At 39.9% G+C, this 23812-nt stretch overlaps 1 protein-coding gene across 1 annotated transcript; it reads left to right on the top strand.

Annotated features, from left to right (window-relative positions):
• The first annotated feature begins 1219 nt into the window (after positions 1–1219).
• Positions 1220–16345, top strand: LOC142095340 (uncharacterized). Its single transcript, XM_075178292.1, has 4 exons — positions 1220–1478; positions 2145–2228; positions 2706–3266; positions 16287–16345. The coding sequence occupies exons 1-4, from the start codon at positions 1316–1318 to the stop codon at positions 16343–16345; spliced, it is 867 nt and encodes a 288-aa protein (XP_075034393.1). The 5' UTR covers positions 1220–1315.
• The last annotated feature ends 7467 nt before the right edge of the window (positions 16346–23812 follow it).

Raw genomic sequence — 23812 nt, 5'->3', positions numbered from 1 at the left:
AAAAAATAAAATCAACATAAACAATTTGTATGGTGCCCCAGGAAAGTGCTACAATATGTATTTGCCTAGTTTGCTTATATAGTAAAGTTAGCCTTGACTACCTTATTTCAAAGGTACAGAGAGAATGTTTCATCAAGGTACGCATACTGGGCCTGATTCATTATGGAGAGCAAAGCAAGAAAATGAGTACATTTGCTCTTAGACAAAACCATGTTACAATGGAAGGATGTGCAGATTAGTTTATTATTTTGCACATAAGGAAAATCCTGATTGCTTTTTAATGTAGCAGACAAATACTTTGTAGCTTTATTTTTACATTGATACCTAGGGCTAGATTTACTATCAGGCGTGATGCATGGCGGCTTCAAACCGCCATGCATCGCGGCGGTTTTCCGGCGTGTTTGCATTGCAAACAGCCGGATTTACTAATGGGCGCATTTCAGCTTCAATTTGAAGCCGCCGGCGATGTAACGGCGGGATGTAATGCTCAAAGCCGCCGGCGGCTTTGAATAGAACATGGCGCTTTTGCTTTAAATGACGGCGCTTTTGTGTAAAGGCGGTTTTTTTGAAAATTACACCTGTCTCCTGGCCTGTTACTATTGGCTATTTTCAAACTCAGGAGATTTGACATCACAAGCCCTATATAAACCACTGGCCTGACACTTTTTTCTCTGATAGGGTTTAGAGGAGTTTTGTGAGAGGAGTTTGGAGGATAGTGGTTTGCTGAGAGTTGGTGTTTGGTGGATTGGTGGAGCGATATCTGATTGAAGTGTGAGTAGTCCTGTGGTTTTTTCCTGTTTTGTACATTTATTTTCTCATTTATTTTCTGTCTTGTATTTTTTGTATTTGACTTGTCCTCTGTCTGTGTTACTTGTGTGTGACTGTGTGGAGAGTGTGTCTGTAGGTAGTGTAGTTTGTTCTTTGTGTTTGTAAGTCCTTCAGTGTTTTGTGTTTTTCTGTCTTCTGGGTAAAAATGTCCAGAGATAGGAGGGGAGAACAGGCTGAGGAGAGGGAGATGGAGGTTGAGGGATCAGAGGAGGGAGAGGGAGAGGTTGAGGAGACAGGACAGGGCAGGAAGACCAAGACAGGGAGGAATGTGCGCTTCTCACATGATGAGAATTGTGTGTTGGTGCACAACATCATTCCCTGCTACGAGGTCATCCTAGGGAACCTGGCAGCCCGGACTCCTCTAAGGCGGCGTCACCAACTGTGGGGGAGAGTCTGTGATGCCGTGAACGCGGTGGGCCCACTGAAGCGGACAGTGGCACACTGCCGCAAGCGCTTCTCTGATATTAAGAGGAGGCTTAAAGAAAAGATGGCCCAGGAAAGGAGGTCGACAAGGCGCACGGGTGGTGGCCCCCCACTTCGTATGGAGTACACCACGTACGAGGAGGAGCTGCGCCAGATAATGCCGGCTGAAATTGTAGAGGGCATAAATGTGCAGGACACCGATTCGCCCTCTTTTGGCCAAGTAGTTGGTGAGTTATTTGTTTTTTTTACCCTAACAGTATTTTAAATGTTTTTTTCTTTTTAAAACTCCTTTTTTCTTTTTAAAACTGCTTTTTTCTTTTTAAAACTCCTTTTTTCTTTTTAAAACTGCTTTTTTCTTTTTAAAACTCCTTTTTTCTTTTTAAAACTGCTTTTTTCTTTTTAAAACTCCTTTTTTCTTTTTAAAACTGCTTTTTTCTTTTTAAAACTCCTTTTTTCTTTTTAAAACTGCTTTTTTCTTTTTAAAACTCCTTTTTTCTTTTTAAAACTGCTTTTTTCTTTTTAAAACTCCTTTTTTCTTTTTAAAACTGCTTTTTTCTTTTTAAAACTCCTTTTTTCTTTTTAAAACTGCTTTTTTCTTTTTAAAACTCCTTTTTTCTTTTTAAAACTGCTTTTTTCTTTTTAAAACTCCTTTTTTCTTTTTAAAACTGCTTTTTTCTTTTTAAAACCTCTTATCTCTGTGCAAACGTTTTTTCTTATTTGTTTTTTTTTTTTTGATTGTTTTTCAAAGTGTATTTTTGACTCTAATAGTTTGTAAAGGTTTTTTTTTTCTCATAGCAAAAAAAAAAAATTGCAAACACATTTGTGCAATAAACAGTATATTTGGAAATTGTTTTTTATGGAAATACATTGTATGCTTTTTCTAATACATCCAGATTCGCCAGGACCGCAGTTCAGTCCCAGTGCCAGACCTACACCTCCACCTTCAGCGAGAGATTCGGGCACAGACGAGCAAGCAGGTGCGTGATTTCTGTTTAGGATAGAAATAATGGAGTTAATTGATTTTCTGTGCAAATGTTGCTGTCAATTTTTTTTAATTTTTTTTTTAATTGTTTGCAATGAGAAGTTTGGGCTACATTTTACTAAACTGAAATGTTGCCTATAGTAACCCATCAGAATATACCTTTACTTTATTTATTGCATTCAACAAAATGACAGCTAAAATCTGATTGGTTGCTATAGGCAACATCTCCACTTTTTATAGCATGTAGTTTAGTCAAAATAACCCAGCATGTACTACACAGTCCAAATGATAATGGGTATTAAAAGGATAATAAGTGCATCCGTAAGCAGGTAGCATAGGACTAGAAATCAGGAATGCAAACATTGTGAAAGAATCTGTAGTTGCTAAAGAATATTCTTTCCTATCCAGTGTTCAGAATGCAATATACAAACTTATTATATACTATATACTTACCGTCATTTTTCATACACAGGGCCCTCTTCATACCAGCCACCTCAGGCGGAGTCATTGGAAATGTCCCCTGAGCCAGAGGATCAAACGACCATCACCCTGGTAACAGTGGATGCCCCTGTGTCTGGCCTCCAGGAAGTTTCACCTGGCCCTGCTGAACCATCACACCACCAACCTGCACCTGAAACTATGGACCCAGCCAGAGAAATGGCGCTGTCTATTGGCGCATTCCAGCAGCAACAGACATTGTTCATGGACAGGCAAACTGGGCACATGTCACAAATTGCGGCCCAGTTGAGGCGAATACACCGCTCCACGAGCCAAATCCCTGCTGCAATAAACCGGCTGGCAAGCGCTTTGGAGCAGACAAATGTGCAGCTGGCCCAAATGTCTGGGTCTGTGGACGCCATGCATTCCTCCATTCGCGAGGGGAATGCCAATGTTATCCGGCTGGCAGGCCAACTCCAGCAGGAACTGATTGCCCGCTTGCCGGCCCCTTTTTCATCGGCCTCCACCAGTGCCGCTAGTACTCCTACCACATCTCTACAGAGTACTCCTCCAAGGAGAGGTGCTCGCACCAGGGGTGGGCGAGGGAGGGGAGAGAGTGCCACCAAGCATAGTGATATGCCTGCAAAAAGGCAACGCTAGCACAATGTTTCTTATTGATTAATGTTTTGTCAAGTTTCTATAACCATTATACGTTATTATTTATTGTGTTCTGCAATAAATGCAGTTAAATTTCTATTGTGTCAGTCTTTCTTTTCTGCACATTAAACAAGAGTATACTGATTTTTTAACAACTATGCACTAATTTCACTTAAACATTGACCTCTGACTGTCACATTCCAGGGATGTTCATATTTACCACATGAGGAGTACACACTATCCTGTTTTTAAAGGTTCCAATTTACAAAACATTTAAAATAAAATACTACAATTGCACTCACATAAAACACATTTTGTAGCAAAAAATGTTTTTCATACTATGTACTTACACGTAAAGTAGTTTGTAATTAGACGGTCTCTAATCTCCCTTCCGCCCTCTGTGCTCTGCACATCACCAGATGTGACACGTACCCCTTCTTCTTCACTGTCTACTGCAATAATCGGTGGGGTAAGTTGATGTAAAGCCAGGTTATGCAGCAGACAGCAAGCCAGGACAATCTCAGATACCTTTTCAGGTGCATACATAAGCACCCCACCAGATTTATCAAGGCACCTGAACCTGGTTTTCAAGAGTCCAAACGTACGTTCTATGATACCTCTAGTGGTTATGTGTGCCTCATTGTATTGGTGCTGTGCAGGAGTCTGAGGATGCAGCAGAGGAGTCATGAGCCAGGAGCGACACCCATATCCTGAATCTCCTGCAATAAAAGTAAAATGTTAGCTCCCATTTACTTTGAGCATGTTGTACAGCAGTTAGCATATGTGAGTCCATTTGAGCAAGGATAAGGGATATATAAAACATGCAAAGTACATACCCAAAAGCCATCCCTCCGGCATTTCACCACTTTCAAATTTGGCATAAAGGGTAGACTGTCTCAGGATAAAGGCATCATGACATGACCCAGGATAGCCTGCAACAACACTCAATATACGCTGGTTAGCATCGCAGACAACCTGCACATTCAGGGAGTGGTAATGATGGCGATTAACAAAAACCTCTGCCCTGTGGTGAGGTGGTCTCAGGGCAATATGAGTGCAATCTATTGCACCCATTACATTAGGGATACCTGCGACCCTATAGAAAGCTCCCTTGAGCTCATGCCACTGTGACTCCTGGCTGGGGAAGCTGATATAGCTAGGGCACACTCTTTTAAGGGCACCTAAAACCTGTCCAAAATGCCTTGAAAATGTCGGCTGCGTTATGCCAATCACTCTGGAGGACACAGATTGAAAGGAACCTGTTGCCAAAAAGTGAACTGCACACAGTAGTTTGTGTAGTCCTGACACTGCATTAGAGCGGCTGGTTGTAGGCTCCAAATCATCCTTCACTTGCTCATACAGTGCCATGAGGTTAGTACGATTGAGGCGAAACATTTGTACTACCTCCACATCAGCCAAAGACTCCAGATTCAAACGCACTGAAAATGCACGTGGAGTGCGGGGTCTTTGCAGGCTCCGCGGAACAGATGCCAACTGCTGTTCATCCTCCTCCTCCTGGCGCCTTTCTGCCTCCATCAGGTAAAAAGCTGCAAACATACACTGGCAAGAATGCACCACATTACCTGCAAAAGCCATTCTCCAACAAACCCACACCTGCCAAATAATGAGGGGCCCTTTTTGTAAGCATCATGATTAACTGCTGGGCAATAGACGGTGATTGTCTGTGATTGCTTCAGGCAGAAAAAACATTTTTCACATGTGGATTGCATTAGCATTAAAATAAGGGTTAACTATGTAATGCAACAATTCCCATCCTAGTTTCTTTGAGGCAACAGTATTCTAGTGGTTTTTTGGAAAGTACAAAACAACTAGAAAAGGAAAGGTGAAATGAGATTTTACTATGCAATCATACTGGGTGAAAAAATAATGGAAAAAAAAAAAAACAGTAGCCTGAAATTTCATGACACTTTGCCCATTTTCTATACACAGTCCTAATGGGTCATTGGACATGAAATAGGCCTTTCTCTTATGGTCTGATTGGCAAAATACCTGAAACAGCACACTGTTTGAACCATCACGCCGCTCACAAGCAGCGCTTTCATTTTGGTCTTTTGAATGGCGGTTTTCCGGCGGCTTTATAAACCCCCTAATAGTAAATCCGGCTGTTTGTATGTTGAACATTGTTGAAACCGTCATGGCGATGTATACAGAGGCGGGTTTGGAAACATCATTTTTGCCCGTTTGGACGGCGGGTTTAGCCTTAGTAAATCCGGCGATGGCTAAACCGCCGCCAAATCCGCCGAAAGTCGGCGGATTTACAAACACGCCTGATAGTAAATCTAGCCCCTAAAGTTGATCTAGGACATGCCCTACCCCAACTATAAATCTGTCCCCACATTATAAATTTACCTCCCCCTCCAATGCAACATGGCTTTGCCAAGGTGCAGTTTATTTAATGAATTAGGCTCACTGAACGCAACACGTGTTTGTTTAAAAACGCACGTAATTCGGCTCTGTGTACTCCCGAGTTCAACAAGGAAGCGGATTTGAAGACACGTGTGGTGATGAATTCATCATCATCATCATCATCATCATTTATTAATTTATATAATGCCACTAATTGGGTGTAGGTCTGCTCTGCTGTACTACACAAGACACTGCCGGATACGTCCTATGTTTATGTGGAATATACATTTGCAAAAGAACACACAAAAAAAAACCTATTCAATTAATGTCACTTGTTAATAATAAAAGCATTAATGATAAAAGTTAAAATAAAACATTTTTTATACAGTTGCTCCTCATTACAAACACATATAATAGCATGCATACGAGACTGTCATCACTAGTACTCAGGACTTAGACTGTCCTTGTAGCTGGAGCAAGAGATGTGGCAGAAAGACAAGTAACTTTGTGATGCCCAAGGCATGAATCAGATGTGGCACACTCTTACTTTACATTGTATCTTTCCTCGCCCCGTTCCCTCCCATAAATCGTAGCCTGTAGTCAGTATCCTTTGTGTAAGTAGATGAATTGAATGTTGCTGTGTTTACTTACGAATGGTCTGGTTCTGGGCATGCGCAGATTAATTTTGCATACCATATGCACAAAAACAGCAGATACACTCCTTGATGAATCAGCCCCATAGTCTACAACACAGCTGCAGTGTTAAGCTGAACAATATGGAAATTAAAGAGGTAAAATCTAATTCTTATGAAAATCCCAGCAAAACAGGATGGGTTTACTTTCCACCCAGTCGAGGTTGGTTTTATAGCTTTGTTTTGGAGCTCCTGACTACTCCTACTGGTGCTACATGGCCAGCAGACACGTACCGATTATAGGTGCCAACTGCAAACCGCGGTGCCCACAGTTCTAGGAGAGTATTGCTGTTACCAGGCTCCTTCATCAGCAACTATAATAGTTTTTATCTGGGTGCTCTGTGGCGGGTTCCTCATACCACTTAATTTTTATTATTATCCTTTATTTATAAAGTGCTAACTTACTACACAGTGCTGAACATTGAGGAAATGATGGCATATAACAAATTACAGACAATGACATGAAACCGAAGGCAAAGATAACGTAAGTGAGTTTCAATCAGAGATGTAGCTTGGTGAACACATGTTACACATGCTGGTGGGGAAAGTGTGTGTGACAATTGTAAGGCAGCAGCATTATCAGCAGTTTAAAATAAAGCAGCCATTGACTAGCTTGGCAGACATCAGGGGTCTGGCATGGTTGGAATGAGGAGAGACAGCATGTGGTGGAGACATGAAACACAAACCAATCATTGTAGATACTTTAAAACAGTCAGCTGCTGACAGCTATAACATCATTTATCTTAACCGAACATCCTTCCTCTTCTGTTTTGAGAGAGAAGGCTGTCAGTTTCTTGAAGCATGGGCACTCTTGTGGTTATCCGCCTGCTTGGAGTAGATATGTGTAAACTGGTATTTTTATATAGCATCATGCTCGCTGCTGGAAACCGAGCCAGGACATTTGTTACCTATGTTCGACAGCAGCTGCTCCCACCAAGGAGGCAGCAGTGATCCCCAAGCGAGGAACAGACAAGGCAACAACAATGACCGATGAACTCACGTGGTCCAGCAGCTGAGCTGAGATGGTGTTTCTATATCTACTAAATAGAGCTGCTCTAGGTTTGAAGATAAGCCTCTTCAGCACTATGTAAGTTCCCACTGACTTCTCAAATTATAACTGTATTTTATTTGTGAGAAGATAGGAGGTAGCGTACAAAGCTGAACTAAAGTGTGCCTATCACTCTCTGCCACCCACATTCCACATTTTGGGTCTGGACTGCAGGGTAGCAGACAGAACATTGACTCAGGACACTGGGCTCAACACAGGACCCGGGGATGAGGTAAAGTGTTACCTGTTATCTGTAGGTCATGGAAATACATCAGGTATAGATGACTTTAAGAATAGTTATCTTACAAGAGAAGATACAATCATGTAAGGGTAGTGGATGCACACGCACGCACGCACGCACGTACGTACGTACGTACGTACGTACACGCACACACACACACACACACACACACACACACACACACACACACACACACACACACACACACACACACACACACACACACACACACACAGATTCAACATTTGCTCTTTATATAGAGTCAATTTTCACCACTGCCATAAAATCAAATTACTACTTAAAATACTAGATTTATCCTAGTGGGTGACGTGAGCAGGACAGCCAGTCTGGGAAGAGGGGTAAACTGTTCTTAGTCATCAAGCAGAATTAGATTGGAATAGGTTGATGGATAAGGACCCTCTGTTCATATCTCCCCTGGCTAGTCATGAAGACAGACCTCTCCTCTTGCAAACAGGTAAGCTTTCCATATAACATTATTACATACTAATGACTAGCATCAGGGTATAGCTCCGATCACAGGGAATAAAGTGCTGTCTAAAATGGAGATTTGAATACAATGTACAGTATTCTGTGAATCCCAAAAAATGCATATGCCTACGCAAGTTTGGTTTACCACTAGGATAATTTTACCTACTAGCCTCCTCTTATGTAAAGGGCTGCTTGGGAATTGTAGATCATTGTAACCACACAAAGTTAATGACAATGACATAATGTCATCACCTGCCCACAGGCGAAATACATTGACATTTATGTTTTAACAGAAATGCCTGCGACTGATAGCCTTGTGACTGATAATTGAAAATATCAGTCCAGGTGCATATTAAGCTACTTTGCTGAAAAATAGTCCCAACACATTCTAAATTTGAAATGTCTGTCAGGGTGCAATTGTAATCAATAGTTCATTAATATCACTTCAATAACACTAATTTCTGCACTCATCAGTTCCCATCCTAATTATTGTAACCTTCTGATAAGTGGCCTTATATTAACCACATTTGTACCACTTCAGTCATCCTCATAAAGGTTGCACCATTCTACATCACCTCTATGTATCTGTCTAGTCATAATCTATGATATACCATGCACCCTTGCCTACTATCCTCAGTACTTCAATGTCATGGCAAGTTTTATTTTTCCCTATTTTCTTAACCCCTGACCTTCAGAGTTTTAAGATCACCCTGAAAATACATATCTTCAGGAAAGCTTACCATATTTCCTTGTGCCATGAGTACCATGGTCACTTTCAATTTATATATTAGATTCAATACCTGTTCGGAAAAGTCCTCGATCCTCATTGGGGTATATGTTTATTATATTGATGTTGATTCCTGCCTTGCTGATTGACCTGTGTAACACTCTATGAAAAGCTAAGGATGAAGCATTCCGAACTATTGCCATGTTTCTTTCATAAGTGCCTGGTTTGGAAAATCTGGCCACCTTAATTGTGGTTTTACACTAAACCAGTGGTTCCCAAACTTTTGCAGTTTGCGGCACCTTTAGAGTCTCCAAATTTTTTCAAGGCACCTCTCCAAAATAATTATTGAGCAGTCCTGTTTTAGAAGTAGTTGGGTCAAAAAATTATAATAAGTATTTAGGTCAGGACAGAAATACTTATTTAGTTGTATGCAAAAATGCCCCCTCTGCATCCAGACACACTGCCCCCTCTGCATCCAGACACACTGCCCCCTCTGCATCCAGACACTCTGCATCCAGACACACTGCCCCCTCTGAATCCAGACACACTGCCCCCTCTGCATCCAGACACACTGCCCTCTCTCACACTGCCCCCTGTCACCCTGTCCCCCCTCCACTGCCCCTCTCACGCTGTGTCCCTCTCCACTGCCCCTCTCACGCTGTGTCCCCCTCCACTGCCCCGCTGTCACTCTCCTGTGCCCCGCTGTCACTCTCCTGTGCCCCTCTGTCTGCCCCGCTGTCACTCTCCTGTGCCCTGCTGTCACTCTCCTGTGCCCCTCTGTCACTCTCCTGTGCCCCGCTGTCACTCTCCTGTGCCCCGCTGTCACTCTCCTGTGCCCCTCTGTCACTCTCCTCTGCTCTGCTCTGCTGTCACTCTCCTGTGCCCCGCTGTCACTCTCCTCTGCCCCTCTGTCTGCCCCTCTGTCACTCTCCTGTGCCCCTCTGTCACTCTCCTGTGCCCCTCTGTCACTCTCCTCTGCTCCGCTGTCATTCTCCTGTGCCCTGCTGTCACTCTCCTGTGCCCCACTGTCACTCTCCTCTGCCCCTCTGTCTGCCCCGCTGTCACTCTCCTGTGCCCCTCTGTCACTTTCCTGTGCCCCACTGTCACTCTCCTGTGCCCCTCTGTCTGCCCCGCTGTCACTCTCCTGTGCCCCTCTGTCTGCCTCGCTGCAACTCTCCTGTGCCCCGCTGTCACTCTCCTCTGCTCCGCTGTCACTCTCCTGTGCCCCGCTGTCACTCTCCTCTGCCCCGCTGTCACTCTCCTGTGCCCCTCTGTCTGCCCCGCTGTCACTCTCCTGTGCCCCTCTGTCACTCTCCTGTGCCCCGCTGCGGGAGAGAGGAGGCTGCTGGGTCCCGGCGCCCGGCGGATTGGTAAGTTTATGTGTTCTTTGTTTTTTTTTTATGTCTGGCTCGCGGCACCCCAGTGACAGCGCCGCGGCACCCCTGGGAGCTCACAGTTTGGGAACCGCCGCACTAAACCTTTAAATACCAAATCTTACAAGCATATGCATTGTATTTTAAAGACATGTGGAGGCAGACTGCTCTGCCAATGATACATTTAACATACAATCCAGAAATATAACTGTTATAAAAGGTACAGTTGAGCTACAGTGCAAAACCATACATTGCAAACTTAGATACACTCTTCCTGTTGTACAATATGTCAATGAAGCCTGCTGCGTGCATTGTGGGTAAATATTGACACCGCAGCTGTAAATGCTAATTTAGTTGATTATGTTTTGCAGCCTGAACAGTCTTGTAGATATATAACAGGCTCTGATCAATCACACCCAATGATTGCAAGTGAAAGTCATAAATTTAAAGTTAAATGTTGCATTGGCACAGTAAAAATGCAATAGTATGTTTTCACAGGCTATATTCCCCTCCAATTGTGCCTATTTAGCAGATGTTTTGACTGTTTCCCGTCTTGCAGGTAATGAACCCCATCTGTGATTGTTGCACTTCCAACATTATTGCCACTGAGAGGAAACTAATGAGAGTTGCAGTGTGTGACAACCACATCTTATATTTGTAGATGGGAACATTACACATATGTACCATGGTGGATTTTACAATTTAATAATCGTTAATAAAAAGCAAAAAACAAAAAGCAAATTTACTGCGATTTTATCAATGGAGATTACTGCTTTGAACAGAGGCTATAGTAGAAAATACCTTACTTTGAAGAAAATGTTTCATTATATAGCTTTTACGGTGAATAGAACAGGGTTATTACTATGTTTAAAACATGCTTTGTTGCTGATGTGACCTTTCAATAAAAAGTTAGAGAGAGAGAGTACTGTATTATAGTTTACTTATTATTAATAATAGTAATAATAATACAAATAATAATAATAATAATAATAATAATAATAATAATATCATGTATGTACTTAGTGCCAGAATACTCTGCAGCACAATTTCAGCTTCACACAGTGGAAGCAGTCAAATTTATGGACTGATATAGCATATCAGTGATGTTACTAGTCCAAGTGAATATATGGGCTGCATTCTCGCAAACAAGCTCTTACTGGTCATTAGAAACATTGGAGCTCATTTAGAGTTAGACACATTTGGTTCCAAATGTACGTGACCACTGATTTACTTTTAGGTAAGTCAAAGGGTCACTATTCTCTGCTCATTCTAGATAATCTCTCCACTGCTTTTGACACTGTTTATCATCCTCTTCTGCTTGACAACCCTCACTCATTTGGCTTTCAATGTACTGTCTTCTCCTGGTTTGCCTCCATCATATCCGATCACTCCGTCATTGTCTCTACTTCTGATTCTGACTCCCCTCCTCATTTTCTGTAGAGGCCTCTCAAAATTCTGTTCTACTTCTCTCTCTACATCTCTTCTCTTGGTGAACTCATCTGTTCCTTCAACCTCCACTGGCAGCTCTAGGCTGGTGATACTCAAATATACCTCTCCACATCTATCTTATCCTGCATGTCCAACTCTTTCTCTGTCATCTCCACCTGAATGTCCCAATGCTACCTCAAACTTAATATGTCCAACACCAGAAATCAATAAAACAAGGAGGTGTGTCCATAATGTAAAATCATTTGACCATTTATTCAGCCAAGTATAAAACAGATTATGTATGTACAAGAAGTATACAGGCGTGTATTGTAAAAACGGTTTCTCTGAAACTTTAGTGTTGAATCAAAGTCCTGCTCCCGACACACAGCAACATGAGCATGATGAAAATAAAAGTGTTGCAAGTCAGATCCTCAAAGTGTTTTGTAATAGGGCGGGGTTGATTTTACAATTAAAACACATATCTATAAGGCTATCCCAAGTCAGTATATCAGGTGTATCAAGACTGTTAATCCCTATTGGTTCCTTTAAGCCACACCTTTCCCATACGCGAATGTGTATATATAGAGCATATATAGAAACCCACATACATTGTATCAATGCAACATACTTATAGAAGTGTATATATCTATATATATATATATATATATATATATATATATATGTATATATATATATATTTTATATATATATATATATATATATATATATATATATATATCACATATAACAATATGCAAATATGAAAAAGATGTATCATCTTCTAGATCATATAAAACTAAACACACCGTACCAAATAATCGTTTAAAACAGACACCCATCCCAAGAGTGTCAGACTCACTCAGGGGACTAAACGGAGCCTCAAAATTACTAAAGGATTTCCAAACACGTTGCAATGATTTCGTATATCACATTGTGCACTGATTTACCTTCTCATTAAAATACCATTATCGTTATAGACGAAAATCAATCTGATATGCATACCACCCTAACAATAAAGGCAGCTACGAGACTCCCATATTAATTTGTTCATAATGAATTACAAAGTGCATATAAATATAACACTGAAGCAGATCACTAAAGTGAATATCAAAATTACTAAAGCATTCCCAAAACAAATCACACTAATTGTATGTATGGCAGTCTACAATCATAGCGCCGTTATACACTTATTTCATTTCTCATTATAATGCAATTATCTTGAACAAATCGATCTCCTAAACGAACAACCTTAACAATGAGAAGTGGCTATGGGACTCCCACATAAATTAATTCACAATAGTTATTATTATTATTTTCATCGTAGATAGCAGCCGTACTGTAGGGAAAACAGTACATACATAAAACAGGGACATAAAAGGTTGACAAAATAATTGCAGACATGAAAACAAAGGGTATGAAGGACACTGCTCATTAGAGAGCTTACATGCTAAGTGGAAAAGGGTACAGCTGAAACAAGAGGAACAAATGTGGTTCAGAGTGGAGATTGGGACAGTGGTGAGGGTGCATTAGTGTGAATAGTGTTATCGTGGATAAGGTCACCTCTAAAAAAAGATGGGTTTTCAAAGAGTGTCTAAAGATTTGAAGGTTGTTGGGAAGTCTGATTGAGGGTGGTAGGAAATTCCATAAGTGCGGAGCAGCACAGGAGAAGTCTTGTAGGCGGGAATTAGTTATATTAGTTCATGATAATTTAGAAACCCCAGCTTTAATTGTTCAGGGAAACTGGGAGGGTTCCTGTATGACAAGTCAGCCGGGCTCTAATCATCATAATTTATTTTTAACAACTTTATTTTGGATTTCAAATATAACAAAACACATCTATCACAGTCATTAGGTACACACATAAAGGTAACAATTACTAAATTAACAATTATAAAATTAACAACAAAGTTATTGTTACTAACAAAGTAAGGAGGTAGCAGATGTGAACTTCAGGAACAATGTCTGCGTGCTATGAAGATCCATAGTAAAATGTAATAAGAAAGGAGGGGATGGAAGGGACAAACAATTGAGGTCAAACTCAGAGAGCCTGGCAAGCCCCGTCCCCCAAAAAAGATATATACAGTGAAAAGAAGAAAAAAACATCTTATACAGCAAGTGCAAATTGAAGTGGGCAAATGTAAACTACCAGAAAATGTCTGAAAGTCTGCTAGTAGATACATTTTGGTGGGATGAGGTATTGCAGCAATACCATAGGCTACATATATAGGTGCATTTATAGGTTTTATTGTTCAGCTAATAAGAGATTTTTCCATAGTGGTGAGGTACCATATTTCTTGGGCATTCACTGCCAGGAAGGGGAATCTGTATTTTTCCATTGGCTAGCTATTAGACACCTAGCCATGTTGGGAAGCTGATTAGCTAATTTATCAGAGGTATTATCCAAGCCCTCAATTGGGAGCCGCAAGAAGACTGACCATGGTTTTTTAGAGATTGGTGTTAGGGTAACATTGGATTTAAGAGTAGCTATATTGTCCCAAAAAACTGGCAACTTTAAAACATGTCCACTAGATGTGGAGGAAAAAGACTAATTCACCACAACCTCTCCTTCACTGAGGATAGAGTCTAGTTGTTTCTATGTACCAACTGTAGTAGATTTTATAGATGTTTTCCTTGAAGAGGGTTGAGCTCGAGGGCTTTGGTGTTCTTTGTTTAATTCTTTACTGTGAATTCTCATTTGGCGGTATGCCTAAGTCCATTTTCCAACTAATTTCATGCTTAGGAGTTGGAGATTGTTTAGCATTCACTAGTAGAGTTTAGAGAGAAGAAATCATAGGAGGTCTCTATAACAACAGGACTCAGACTGTGTCTAGGATACAGCAATCTGTGTCTTGAGAAGAGAATAGATGCAGTGCCTTAATTGTCAACATTCAAAGAATCTCTCGAATTGGAGCCCATAATTCTGTTACAACGTCTCCAACATAGCACAATTGCCCTGGTCTAGAACCTTGTGCACAACTCTAATGCCATTGGAGGATCAATATATGATAAAGTGGGACGATTGACCAGGAATGAGCTCAATATTGTCCCAAAGTAGTGTAAGGGAAGATGCAGACAAAGTGATATTAAAATGAGTCTTACAATGCTCCCATACTTGGCAAGAGATGTGAATTAATTGATGTGCAAGTGGGCATCTTGTTCTAGTTGGGACAGCCACAACTGCAGGCAAGCAGGTGACCCCACAGGAATTGATCTCTAAAATTACCCATCTGAACTGTAGGTTATTTGCAAATCATGCAACTGTCTGGGAAATCTCAAACACGATTGGAGATAACCCATCTCAAGTTCAAGAAATTGGTTCTCAGTGACTTATTTTTCAAAACAAACAAATTGTGTGAAGCATTTATGCCATTGGGTCAGGGTCAGGGTCAGGGTAGATCTGGGATTTTGGGTGGAAAGGGTCTGGAAGAGGTAAAGTAGCCTAGGCTAGATATTGATTTTAAGAGTCACAATTCTTCCAAGTCAGGAGATAAATAAATGCTGCCACCTGAACAGGTCCAATGTAATAGATCACATAACATGAGGAAAGTTCTCCTTGTAAATATTACCATAGGTGCAGGTTATGAAAACCCATAAATATTTAATTGTAGTACATTTCCATGAAAAAATTTAGGTCTCAGAGGAAACACTATTGACTGAGACCCTGACCTTGGGAGCTGAGAAAATACCTTGTATACCCTGCAAACCCAACTGAGTGTATTTATCATAAATGTCCAACTGATTCTATCAAATGAAGGGTGATGAGGATTTCTGAGAGTTTATGGTAGGAATGAGTCCAGCCACCATCTTGGTGGCTGTGATAAAAACTATCTGGCCATGATGTACTAACTGGGGTAACACTCCGAACAGTTGTTCTGCTAGAATTTTCTCACATATTTTGATATGCCTGGTTAGCACAGAAATTGAGCAGGAGGTAGTGTAATTAGATGGTCTTCTGTAAGGAAAGCAATTATAAGAGACTGCAATTCTTTTGAAAAGGGATTACCATTTAAGATACTGTTGAACAGGAAGGTGAGATGATAGAAAAGGGCAGCATAAAATGTTTTGTAGTAGGACACTCAGACACCATCCAGGCTGAAGGCTTTATATGATTAACATTTTTTGAGGACCTCTGTTACCTATTTCTTTGTGATCTCTGCAACCAGTACTTCCAGTGTCCTGCTGTGAGCTTAGGTTGATGGCATTGGGCTAGGAAATCTTGCGTTGATATAGCAACTGGAAGGAATACATTTCTGGTGTGAGCAATATTATAAAGCTTACTATAGAATTTGAGAAATTCACCAGTAATTTGTTTGGGGTCTTTATTTAAATTGTCAGTGGCAGACCCAACCAACAGGACATTGCTTTGAAATAATTTAGTTCTAACTCTAGAGGTCATTATCCTACCAGCTTTATCCCCCTTTTCATAAAAGGACTGGTTCAGCCATCTGAAGGAAATTTCAGTTTGAGCTGATATTAGTAATTTGAGTTCTTCGCTGTTTGAAACCATCTTATCATAATCTTCCACTAGCCCAGAGTTTTTGTGTAGTTTAGCAAAGGTTTTTATATGTTCCAAGAATCTTTTGATTGTTTTAGGCATTGGCTGCGGCTCTGATCAGATTATCCTGAATAACCACTATATGGGCATCCCATAGAAGCATGGAAGAAATTGTCGGAGGTGTTTGTTGTAAAATAATCTCTAATCTCAGTGGTTACCTGTGACTGTAATCGAGGATTAAGGATAGTCCTGTCATTAAGGCACCAGAGGCATTGACACTGTGCAGAGTGGGAGTTCTCTATATCAGCCATAGCTGGACCATGTTCTGATCATGTGGTGGGGAATATGGAGGCTTCCAAGACATTCTTTGCAGGGAAAATGCTAAGATAAATCATATCTATTCTGATTAGGACATTGTATATTGATGAGAGGAAGGTGTAGTCTCTTATATTTGGGTCGTTTATCCTCCAGCCATCAAATAAGAGGTGCTGAGTAAGTAGGTGCATTAGAGATTTAGACTTTCTTTTAGCAACAGAGCTGTAGGTAGAAAAGGGGGAGAGGGGTTTGGACCTCATGGTTATCAAGTGTTGTATTGAATCTACTGACCACACTGCATCTTCTGCATAGTGACAAGATTGTACTCAGGTTACCAGAGTAGCGGGCTTAGTCTGTGTTGGGTGTGTATACATTTACTAAGGTATAAAGGGTGTCATTCAATTCTCTTACCAAAATGAGGTAGCACCCCTCTGGGCCATGGATGACATTAAAGGGTTTAAAGGTTAGACCACTATAAAATAAAATAACAACATTTTTTTATGCATGGGGTCACATGACTGGAAGAAGGAGGGGAAGCAACTTATTTTTTTTACTAAATAAGCACACATTCCAGCACAAAAGCTTATCCTGTGACATATTTCCTGGATTACTGTTGTGTTAGTTTTAAGTTCAAGATGGATAAAGTTAAATTAGAATAGTTCTGTTCTTAGCTCACAATCACTTTTTTTCAACTGCTCTACCAGTTTTGTGCACCTAAGAAAGACAGGAGAAATTTAATTATTTCGGAGACAGCAACCTTATTAATAAAAGAAAGGTGAAGGTGTCAAATTATAGACTTGATAAACTGGGATTGTTCCATTTGCAAAACATGCTCTTTAGAGATGACATATGTAACAGTTATAAATATATTCAAGGACACTAAAAAGGTTTGTCTAGTGAGATTTTTATGCCCACGGTTAGTAGGAATAGTTGGATGGATGGATTTAAAATTAATTGAATGCCTGTCTTACAAGTAATGGTATTAACAGCTAGAATTGTCTAGTATCGAGTTATGAAGCATTTTTTTCCCCTGTTAGGTTATACTGACAGAACAGAGGCTGCTGGGGTTTTGTTTTACCTTCCTCTGGACCAGCACATCTGGGGCCTGAGTCATTAAGGAAATCAAAGCAAAAGAGGGAGTAACATTGTAGCTTGGCAAAACCATCTTGCATTGGAGGGGAAGGTAAATTTAAAATGTGTGGGCAGATTTATAGTTGGGGTAGGACATGTTCTAGATCAACTTTAAATTTCAGTGTAGAAATAAAGCTATCAAGTATCTGTGTGTTACATGAAAAATAAGACAGTATTTTCCATACAAGCAAAATAATAAATTAATTTGCACCCCTTGCATTGTAACATGATTTGTCCAGGATGAAACTTACTCTTTTTTTTTCATTGCTCTCCTTAATGACTCAGGCCACTTGTGTATAAAAGGGTAAACCTGATGGACTTATGTCTGTTTTCAACCCCAACAACTATGCAACTCTGACAAAATAAATCCAGTAGAACAAAATTTTTAACAATAAATTTTCCTTTCTGTTTGCTCAGCTGAATTGACAGTGTTCTGTAAATGTACATCTGTCGTCAAACATTATAGTGCTAATTATATTGCTCCTGTGCCTGAATGCTATATTTAATCAGAAAGTTGTGTGTTTGGTCTTGTTTGTTATGTTTAAATGTATTTATACACCAGAAATTAAAACTTGACTTTTGTTTGGACAACAGAATTAAGGCTGAACAAAATTAAACAATAAAAAATAAACAAATGACAAGTGTTGCAAACTCTTTTAAGCTACATATGCAAAGTAATATTTCGGAAATAAATAAAGGCAGCCATACCAGATAAAGGAAGACTTTGATAAGGTTTATTGATAATGTATTACTAATAGTCATTTGCTAATGTACTGTTTATTGATAATGTATTTTGACAGGGTCATCGTGATGAAAGTACAAGGGAAGCAGCATTGGAGGGTCAGGCAATCAGTGTTGGGAAGGGGACCAGCTCTTTCAGAGCTTATTATTCCGATGTGTTAATAGTTTCAAACAGGAAACGACTTATATATTAAGTTTCTACAATTGATAGCACTAATATATTTTATGTTAACTGGATCTCCAGTAATAGTAATTACAGGTTACATTACAATGTAATAGTGTTAAATCACTGGAGACACATTATTTGAGTCACCATAGCCCCCCCACCCTCCCACCACACACGTACACACACACCTCTCCCTCACAATATAATTCCAGTAATGTCATATGGTAACAATATAGGATTTCCTTTTACACACTATTAAGCACAGTGCTCAACGTGCTCCAGCACTAGTCCCCCAGGCTGTTATTGTCATTGGGCATCCAGCAATATTAGATTTCACAGCAGTTTTGACCTATTACAGAAGGTAAACACCGCTGGCTTATTATAAAAGTTTAGTTTACCAAGGCAATTATTTATAAGTGCTTTACTTGATATGTTCATATTTCTGAGACAATCCATTCCATCATGCAAATCACTTGACTTTGCTGGAGTAAATAAACTACCCTGTTAGTGGCAATGAATTCAGCACACTTGTTTATCATTTGTTTAAATTTGCAAAGTTAAGAGATTACGTCCGTTATCTGTTTTGCTCCTAGTTATTGACATAGCATAGCTATTGGTTCTGGTGCAAACAGTGACTGTAGCCTTCAACTTGTCCTACTAGTTTCCCCTCTCTCTATATTGTCCTGGTATTCTATACCTCATCTGCAATACAGATAACCAATCTCCACCCACCTGCTTCAAATACAAAACTGTCCACCTCCCAGGTCACAAATAATGCCCACCCTTCCTTTCTTCCTTTCTTCCTGATAGCCATTAAAAATGCTATAATTTTAATTCCCTTCCTAACAATCCAAAAGCAAAAGTACTTAGTCCACAAGACAACAATACTATAAAATGCTCAACCCTTCATATTTACCTCCCCGCAAATGCAGTGACATTGCAAGCATTGCTCTCTTTACTTTATAGTTAGGTGGTATATGTAACAGTTATGTAACGTGTGCAACAATGCAGTAATGTAGGTAATAAAATATGGAGTACTTGCCTTACTCTAGATCAGCGCTGGCCGGCCATTGGTGCGGAGTCTAACGAACCCCCTGGGGTTCACCAAGAACCGCCGCAAGGCGGGATGGGCTTCGCTGCGGAGGATCGCAGGTTACGGTCCACTGGTCTGCCTCTAGAGGTAAGAATGTATTAGGTAGCTCACGATCACACTGGAACTAGTAGGGAAGTATGAACCACTCCGTGGTCAGGATAGCCGAGGTCTGGTACACTGGATACAGATATATACGTAGTCAGCAAGCCTGGGTCTGGTACACTGGAGCGGAGATATATACGTGGTCAGCAAGCCTGGGTCTGGTACTCTGGAGCAGAGAGTAATACGTGGTCAGCAAGCCTGGGTCTGGTACACTGGAGCAGAGAGTCTGGGAGGTCAGCAAAAGCAGGTCTGGTACACAAGGAATCCACACAGAAAATGCCAAATCAGGAAACAAAGGAAGTTGCTCTGACGCTGCCCAGGCGTCAGAGCAGGGTTATCATTGTTTGCAGATTTGAATTCCCCGTCATGTGACAGCACTGCCGAGACCCGGAAGAGAGAGAGGATCACGACGCTTGAGCGGGGACAGGTGAGTGTAACAGTATAGTGGGCCACTTACTTTCACATCTATCTGCTGTTATTGTACTTTTCAGATGCTAACTAATGCATGAAAAAGCACCATAACAATAGGATTAATAATTTCTTATGCGGTCTTTCCCAACATTGCTTTCTAAAACTTAAATGCTGTACTTAAAATTAAATTCATGGCATAACCTAATTTTCACACATAAGGGATGTTATCAGTACAATCAATTGTATTGGTTAAAGCACAATACAAAGTATATGGAAACTGTTTTAAAAAGTGCATTTCTACAATTGGCTAAAGTATGCATTACTTTTCATGTGTGAACAAGCATGTAAATGTATGAGAGAGAACTCATCTGGAGCTGGGACAGATATGCAGCTTAATTGCCATTCCTCCTTTCTCCTTCTGACAGATTCCACAGTGTGGTATAATTCAACACATGATGATGTCAGGTGAGTCCCTGTGAGGGAGATGCTTGTACAATTTTAAATTCAAAGCTGTATTTTAAAAAATGAATACTTGACCCTGGAGCCTCAGGCAAATTGCCATCTTTGTGACATCTTTCACCCGTGCTCTCATATAGAACAGTACTGCACAATTTATAATAGGATTCAACAAAAACTGATATGAAAAAAATGATCATTATTTATAACATAGTTGCCTACTCTTTGGAATGTCCAGGAGACTCCCAAATTTGTAGAAGTTCTCCCGGACTCCTGGGAGAGCAATGTTACCTCCTGCATCTAGCCCACTTGCCTCTTGAAGTGGATGGTGGCAGTGTAAATGTATGACCTACCAGAGCCTGGCAGGAAGTGAGGTCATTGGCTATGCATGCTGGAATATTCCTCCTCTTTGTTCTCCTTTCTAGTTATGTATGTCATGCTAAGTAAAAATGTTTTGTTTCACTCCTGAAAGTTGTCACTCCAATCCCTCTACACCCACATCTACAGACTGGGCCTAATGACGTGATTCACACTGATCCCCACTCTAGGCAGTATTATCCCGTGGGTCGCGGCATTTCAGTAGTGGGCGGCGGGGCTAATTATGCGTATTGTATGGCCGCCTCCCCCGCGCGCGCGTGCGCACACATCACCAGGATTTCCTCTCTGAGATCCTAAAAAAAATATTAAAATTCTTTTATAACATTAAAAACATTAGTGCAATTTTAACATAAGAATTCTTTCCTGCTTTGCTCAACTTCAAGCAGTTGCTCTTATTGTATGGGGAGGTATATTGTTAAATAGGTGGTTTTGGGGATTTGCAAAATCCAACCAGATTTATTGTATATTTGTTATTGCCACATTTAAGTAGAATTACATGATAGCTGTATTTGCTAATCTATTTTGGTATTAATTGGTATTGCCATGTAGCATAAATGTTCTTTGGTATTCCGTGTCTTTGGAATGTCAGATCCCTCAATAAGTATGTTTATATTTTTCTGAAGATTCTGTGTTTACAGCAAAGCATTCTATTTTATATTTACAATGTACTGTTACATTTTTAATAGCCTTAATTTTTTAAAAGGTATTTCAATACAGTGATGTTTTCTTTTTTTCTTGACAAGTTTACTTTAGATGAGATTTATTCACTCTTTTATGTTTGTATAAATAAACACTTTTTATGTATATTCTCACTTGTGTTTGTATCTCTTCCTGACATGGCCATTAGTTGCTTGACCTAAAAAACATGTTGTATTACGTAATATCGCTAAGAGTGAAGCAATATTCAAAAACAAGATAGCTTTTTTGTCCTTGTTAGTATAACTTCTCTTGAGAATACAAATTCTCAGAATCTCTCTGTGAGATTGTGGTGTTCTACTGTTTACTATTTTTTTGCTTCAACACCATACAGAAGTGGTGCCAGTGTAACAAGGAGGAATATGCTGCAGCCATGAGGAGTGAGTTAAAATTTAGAAAGACATTGGGCTAGATTTACTAAGCTGTGGGTTTGAAAAAGTGGGGATGTTGCCTATAGCAACCAATCAGATTCTAGCTGTCATTTTGTAGAAGGTACTAAATAAATGAAAGCTAGAAACTGATTGGTTGCTATAGGCAACATCCCCACTTTTTCAAACCCGCAGCTTAGTAAATCTAGCCCATTGTCTTTTATGCACTCTGTCCTGAAAAAAAAAAAATAATGACTGTGTCCAGTGTGCACCAATGTGCACCAATAAATGCCTACACCAAGCTCCTTTACTGCTACTTGGAACAGCACCCATGTCTTGGGCAGTACCACTCTGCTAATTAGCTGGTTGAGCACCAATTCAGGAACGTTGGACTTAATGCAGGACGATTTGGAGATGGGGTTGAACAAAGCGTTTTAGTCTTAGCCTTTGAGTGCTTTAATCTGTTGGTCACATTAACACAGCCGGCGGCAGAGCAGAACCAGGCATTGCCAAGTAGGATCTAATAGTAACTGTGTTTATTAGCTTAATTAGCTCTTATCAGAGCTGTGCCAAGTGCATAGATATAATATATACCAGTCAGTAGTGATGTCATCACTTATATTTGGAGGGGAGTTATGTCACTTCTGTAAAATATAACTTATTTTTGTCACTACTGTAAAATGTAACTTACATTGCATAACACATTAGCACCTGTTATTTCCTGATGTAATCATTTTTGTTATTAAGTGTATAGTTTTGTAATATTTTTATGTAAATATTGTTTTTGTTAAGGTTTAATATTTTGTATGGAATTATTACTGAACTCTATTTAAGGTGCAATTTATTGGTTTGTTTTAAAAAAAAGCCTAGTCTATTTAAATATTGACTGAGACAGTGAATTAGAAAGGTAAAATCTAGATGATTTGCCTATATACTATTGTATGTTCTATCTACCTCAAAACTTAAGTAAATGGATGGTCTTGAGCACGCTGCTCCTCAAAAACGCCTGCTATATTAACTATCATAGAAATTTTGCATTATATTGAAAATCCCTCAAAAATGTCTGGAGACATTTTTTCATCAGACAAAATCATAAAGTACAGAGTGATGATCAATCTTTTTGACATTCGGTGTCTAGAGCCTACATGCAAGCATGCATCACAATTAAATGTGTGGAACAAAAGGGTTCTCTGATACATTCCACTTCAAAGACTGCTACAGCAAAGCTATAGCATCTGATGTGTCCATATACGCACCTGTCTAAAGTTAAAACAAGAATTTTATCTCTAACAGAATATACCAAGAAAAATAAAGACAACTCACATATAAGGTAACATTGAAAAAGTGAGTGTTAATTCTTCTGAAGAATATATATATATATATATATATATATATATATATATATATATATATGTACACATACATATATATATATATATATATATATATATATATTGGAAAAGATAACCAGAATAGGACCTGTCCAGCAGGGAGAGAGTGAAAAATACAGACAGGGTTAATGGTCCAGCTTGAGAAAGGAGTTTACACACAGGTGAACGACATGCATGTGATTGCTGTGGTGTGTGTTTGTGTGTATAAAAGGATTGTGGGATCTGGTGGGCGGGGCTTCTGATGCTGACTATCAGGCAGACAATTGTGAGGCTTGTGGGTGAAGTTAGTGTGCCAGGAAGCTGTAGAATCTTTACTGTGTTATGCTGTTTTACGCTTAAATAAAACAGGTACTGCTTAAGAAGCCGGGAGTAAGAG

This window comes from Mixophyes fleayi, chromosome 6 (genome assembly GCF_038048845.1).
Source record: "Mixophyes fleayi isolate aMixFle1 chromosome 6, aMixFle1.hap1, whole genome shotgun sequence".
In the NCBI taxonomy this organism is placed as follows: domain Eukaryota; kingdom Metazoa; phylum Chordata; class Amphibia; order Anura; family Limnodynastidae; genus Mixophyes; species Mixophyes fleayi.
The sequence above is the reverse complement of the archived record's forward strand: the minus strand, read 5'-3'. Positions and strand labels throughout refer to the sequence as shown.

Excerpts from the sequence above, each read along its gene's own strand:
- LOC142095340 (XM_075178292.1), top strand. The coding sequence starts at position 1,316 with ATGGCCCAGGAAAGGAGGTCGACAAGGCGCACGGGTGGTGGCCCCCCA. Across the intron at positions 2,229-2,705 it reads GGGCACAGACGAGCAAGCAG|GGCCCTCTTCATACCAGCCA; the intron begins GTGCGTGATTTC and ends TTTCATACACAG. Across the intron at positions 3,267-16,286 it reads GAGAGGTGCTCGCACCAGGG|GCATTGGCTGCGGCTCTGAT; the intron begins GTGGGCGAGGGA and ends TGATTGTTTTAG.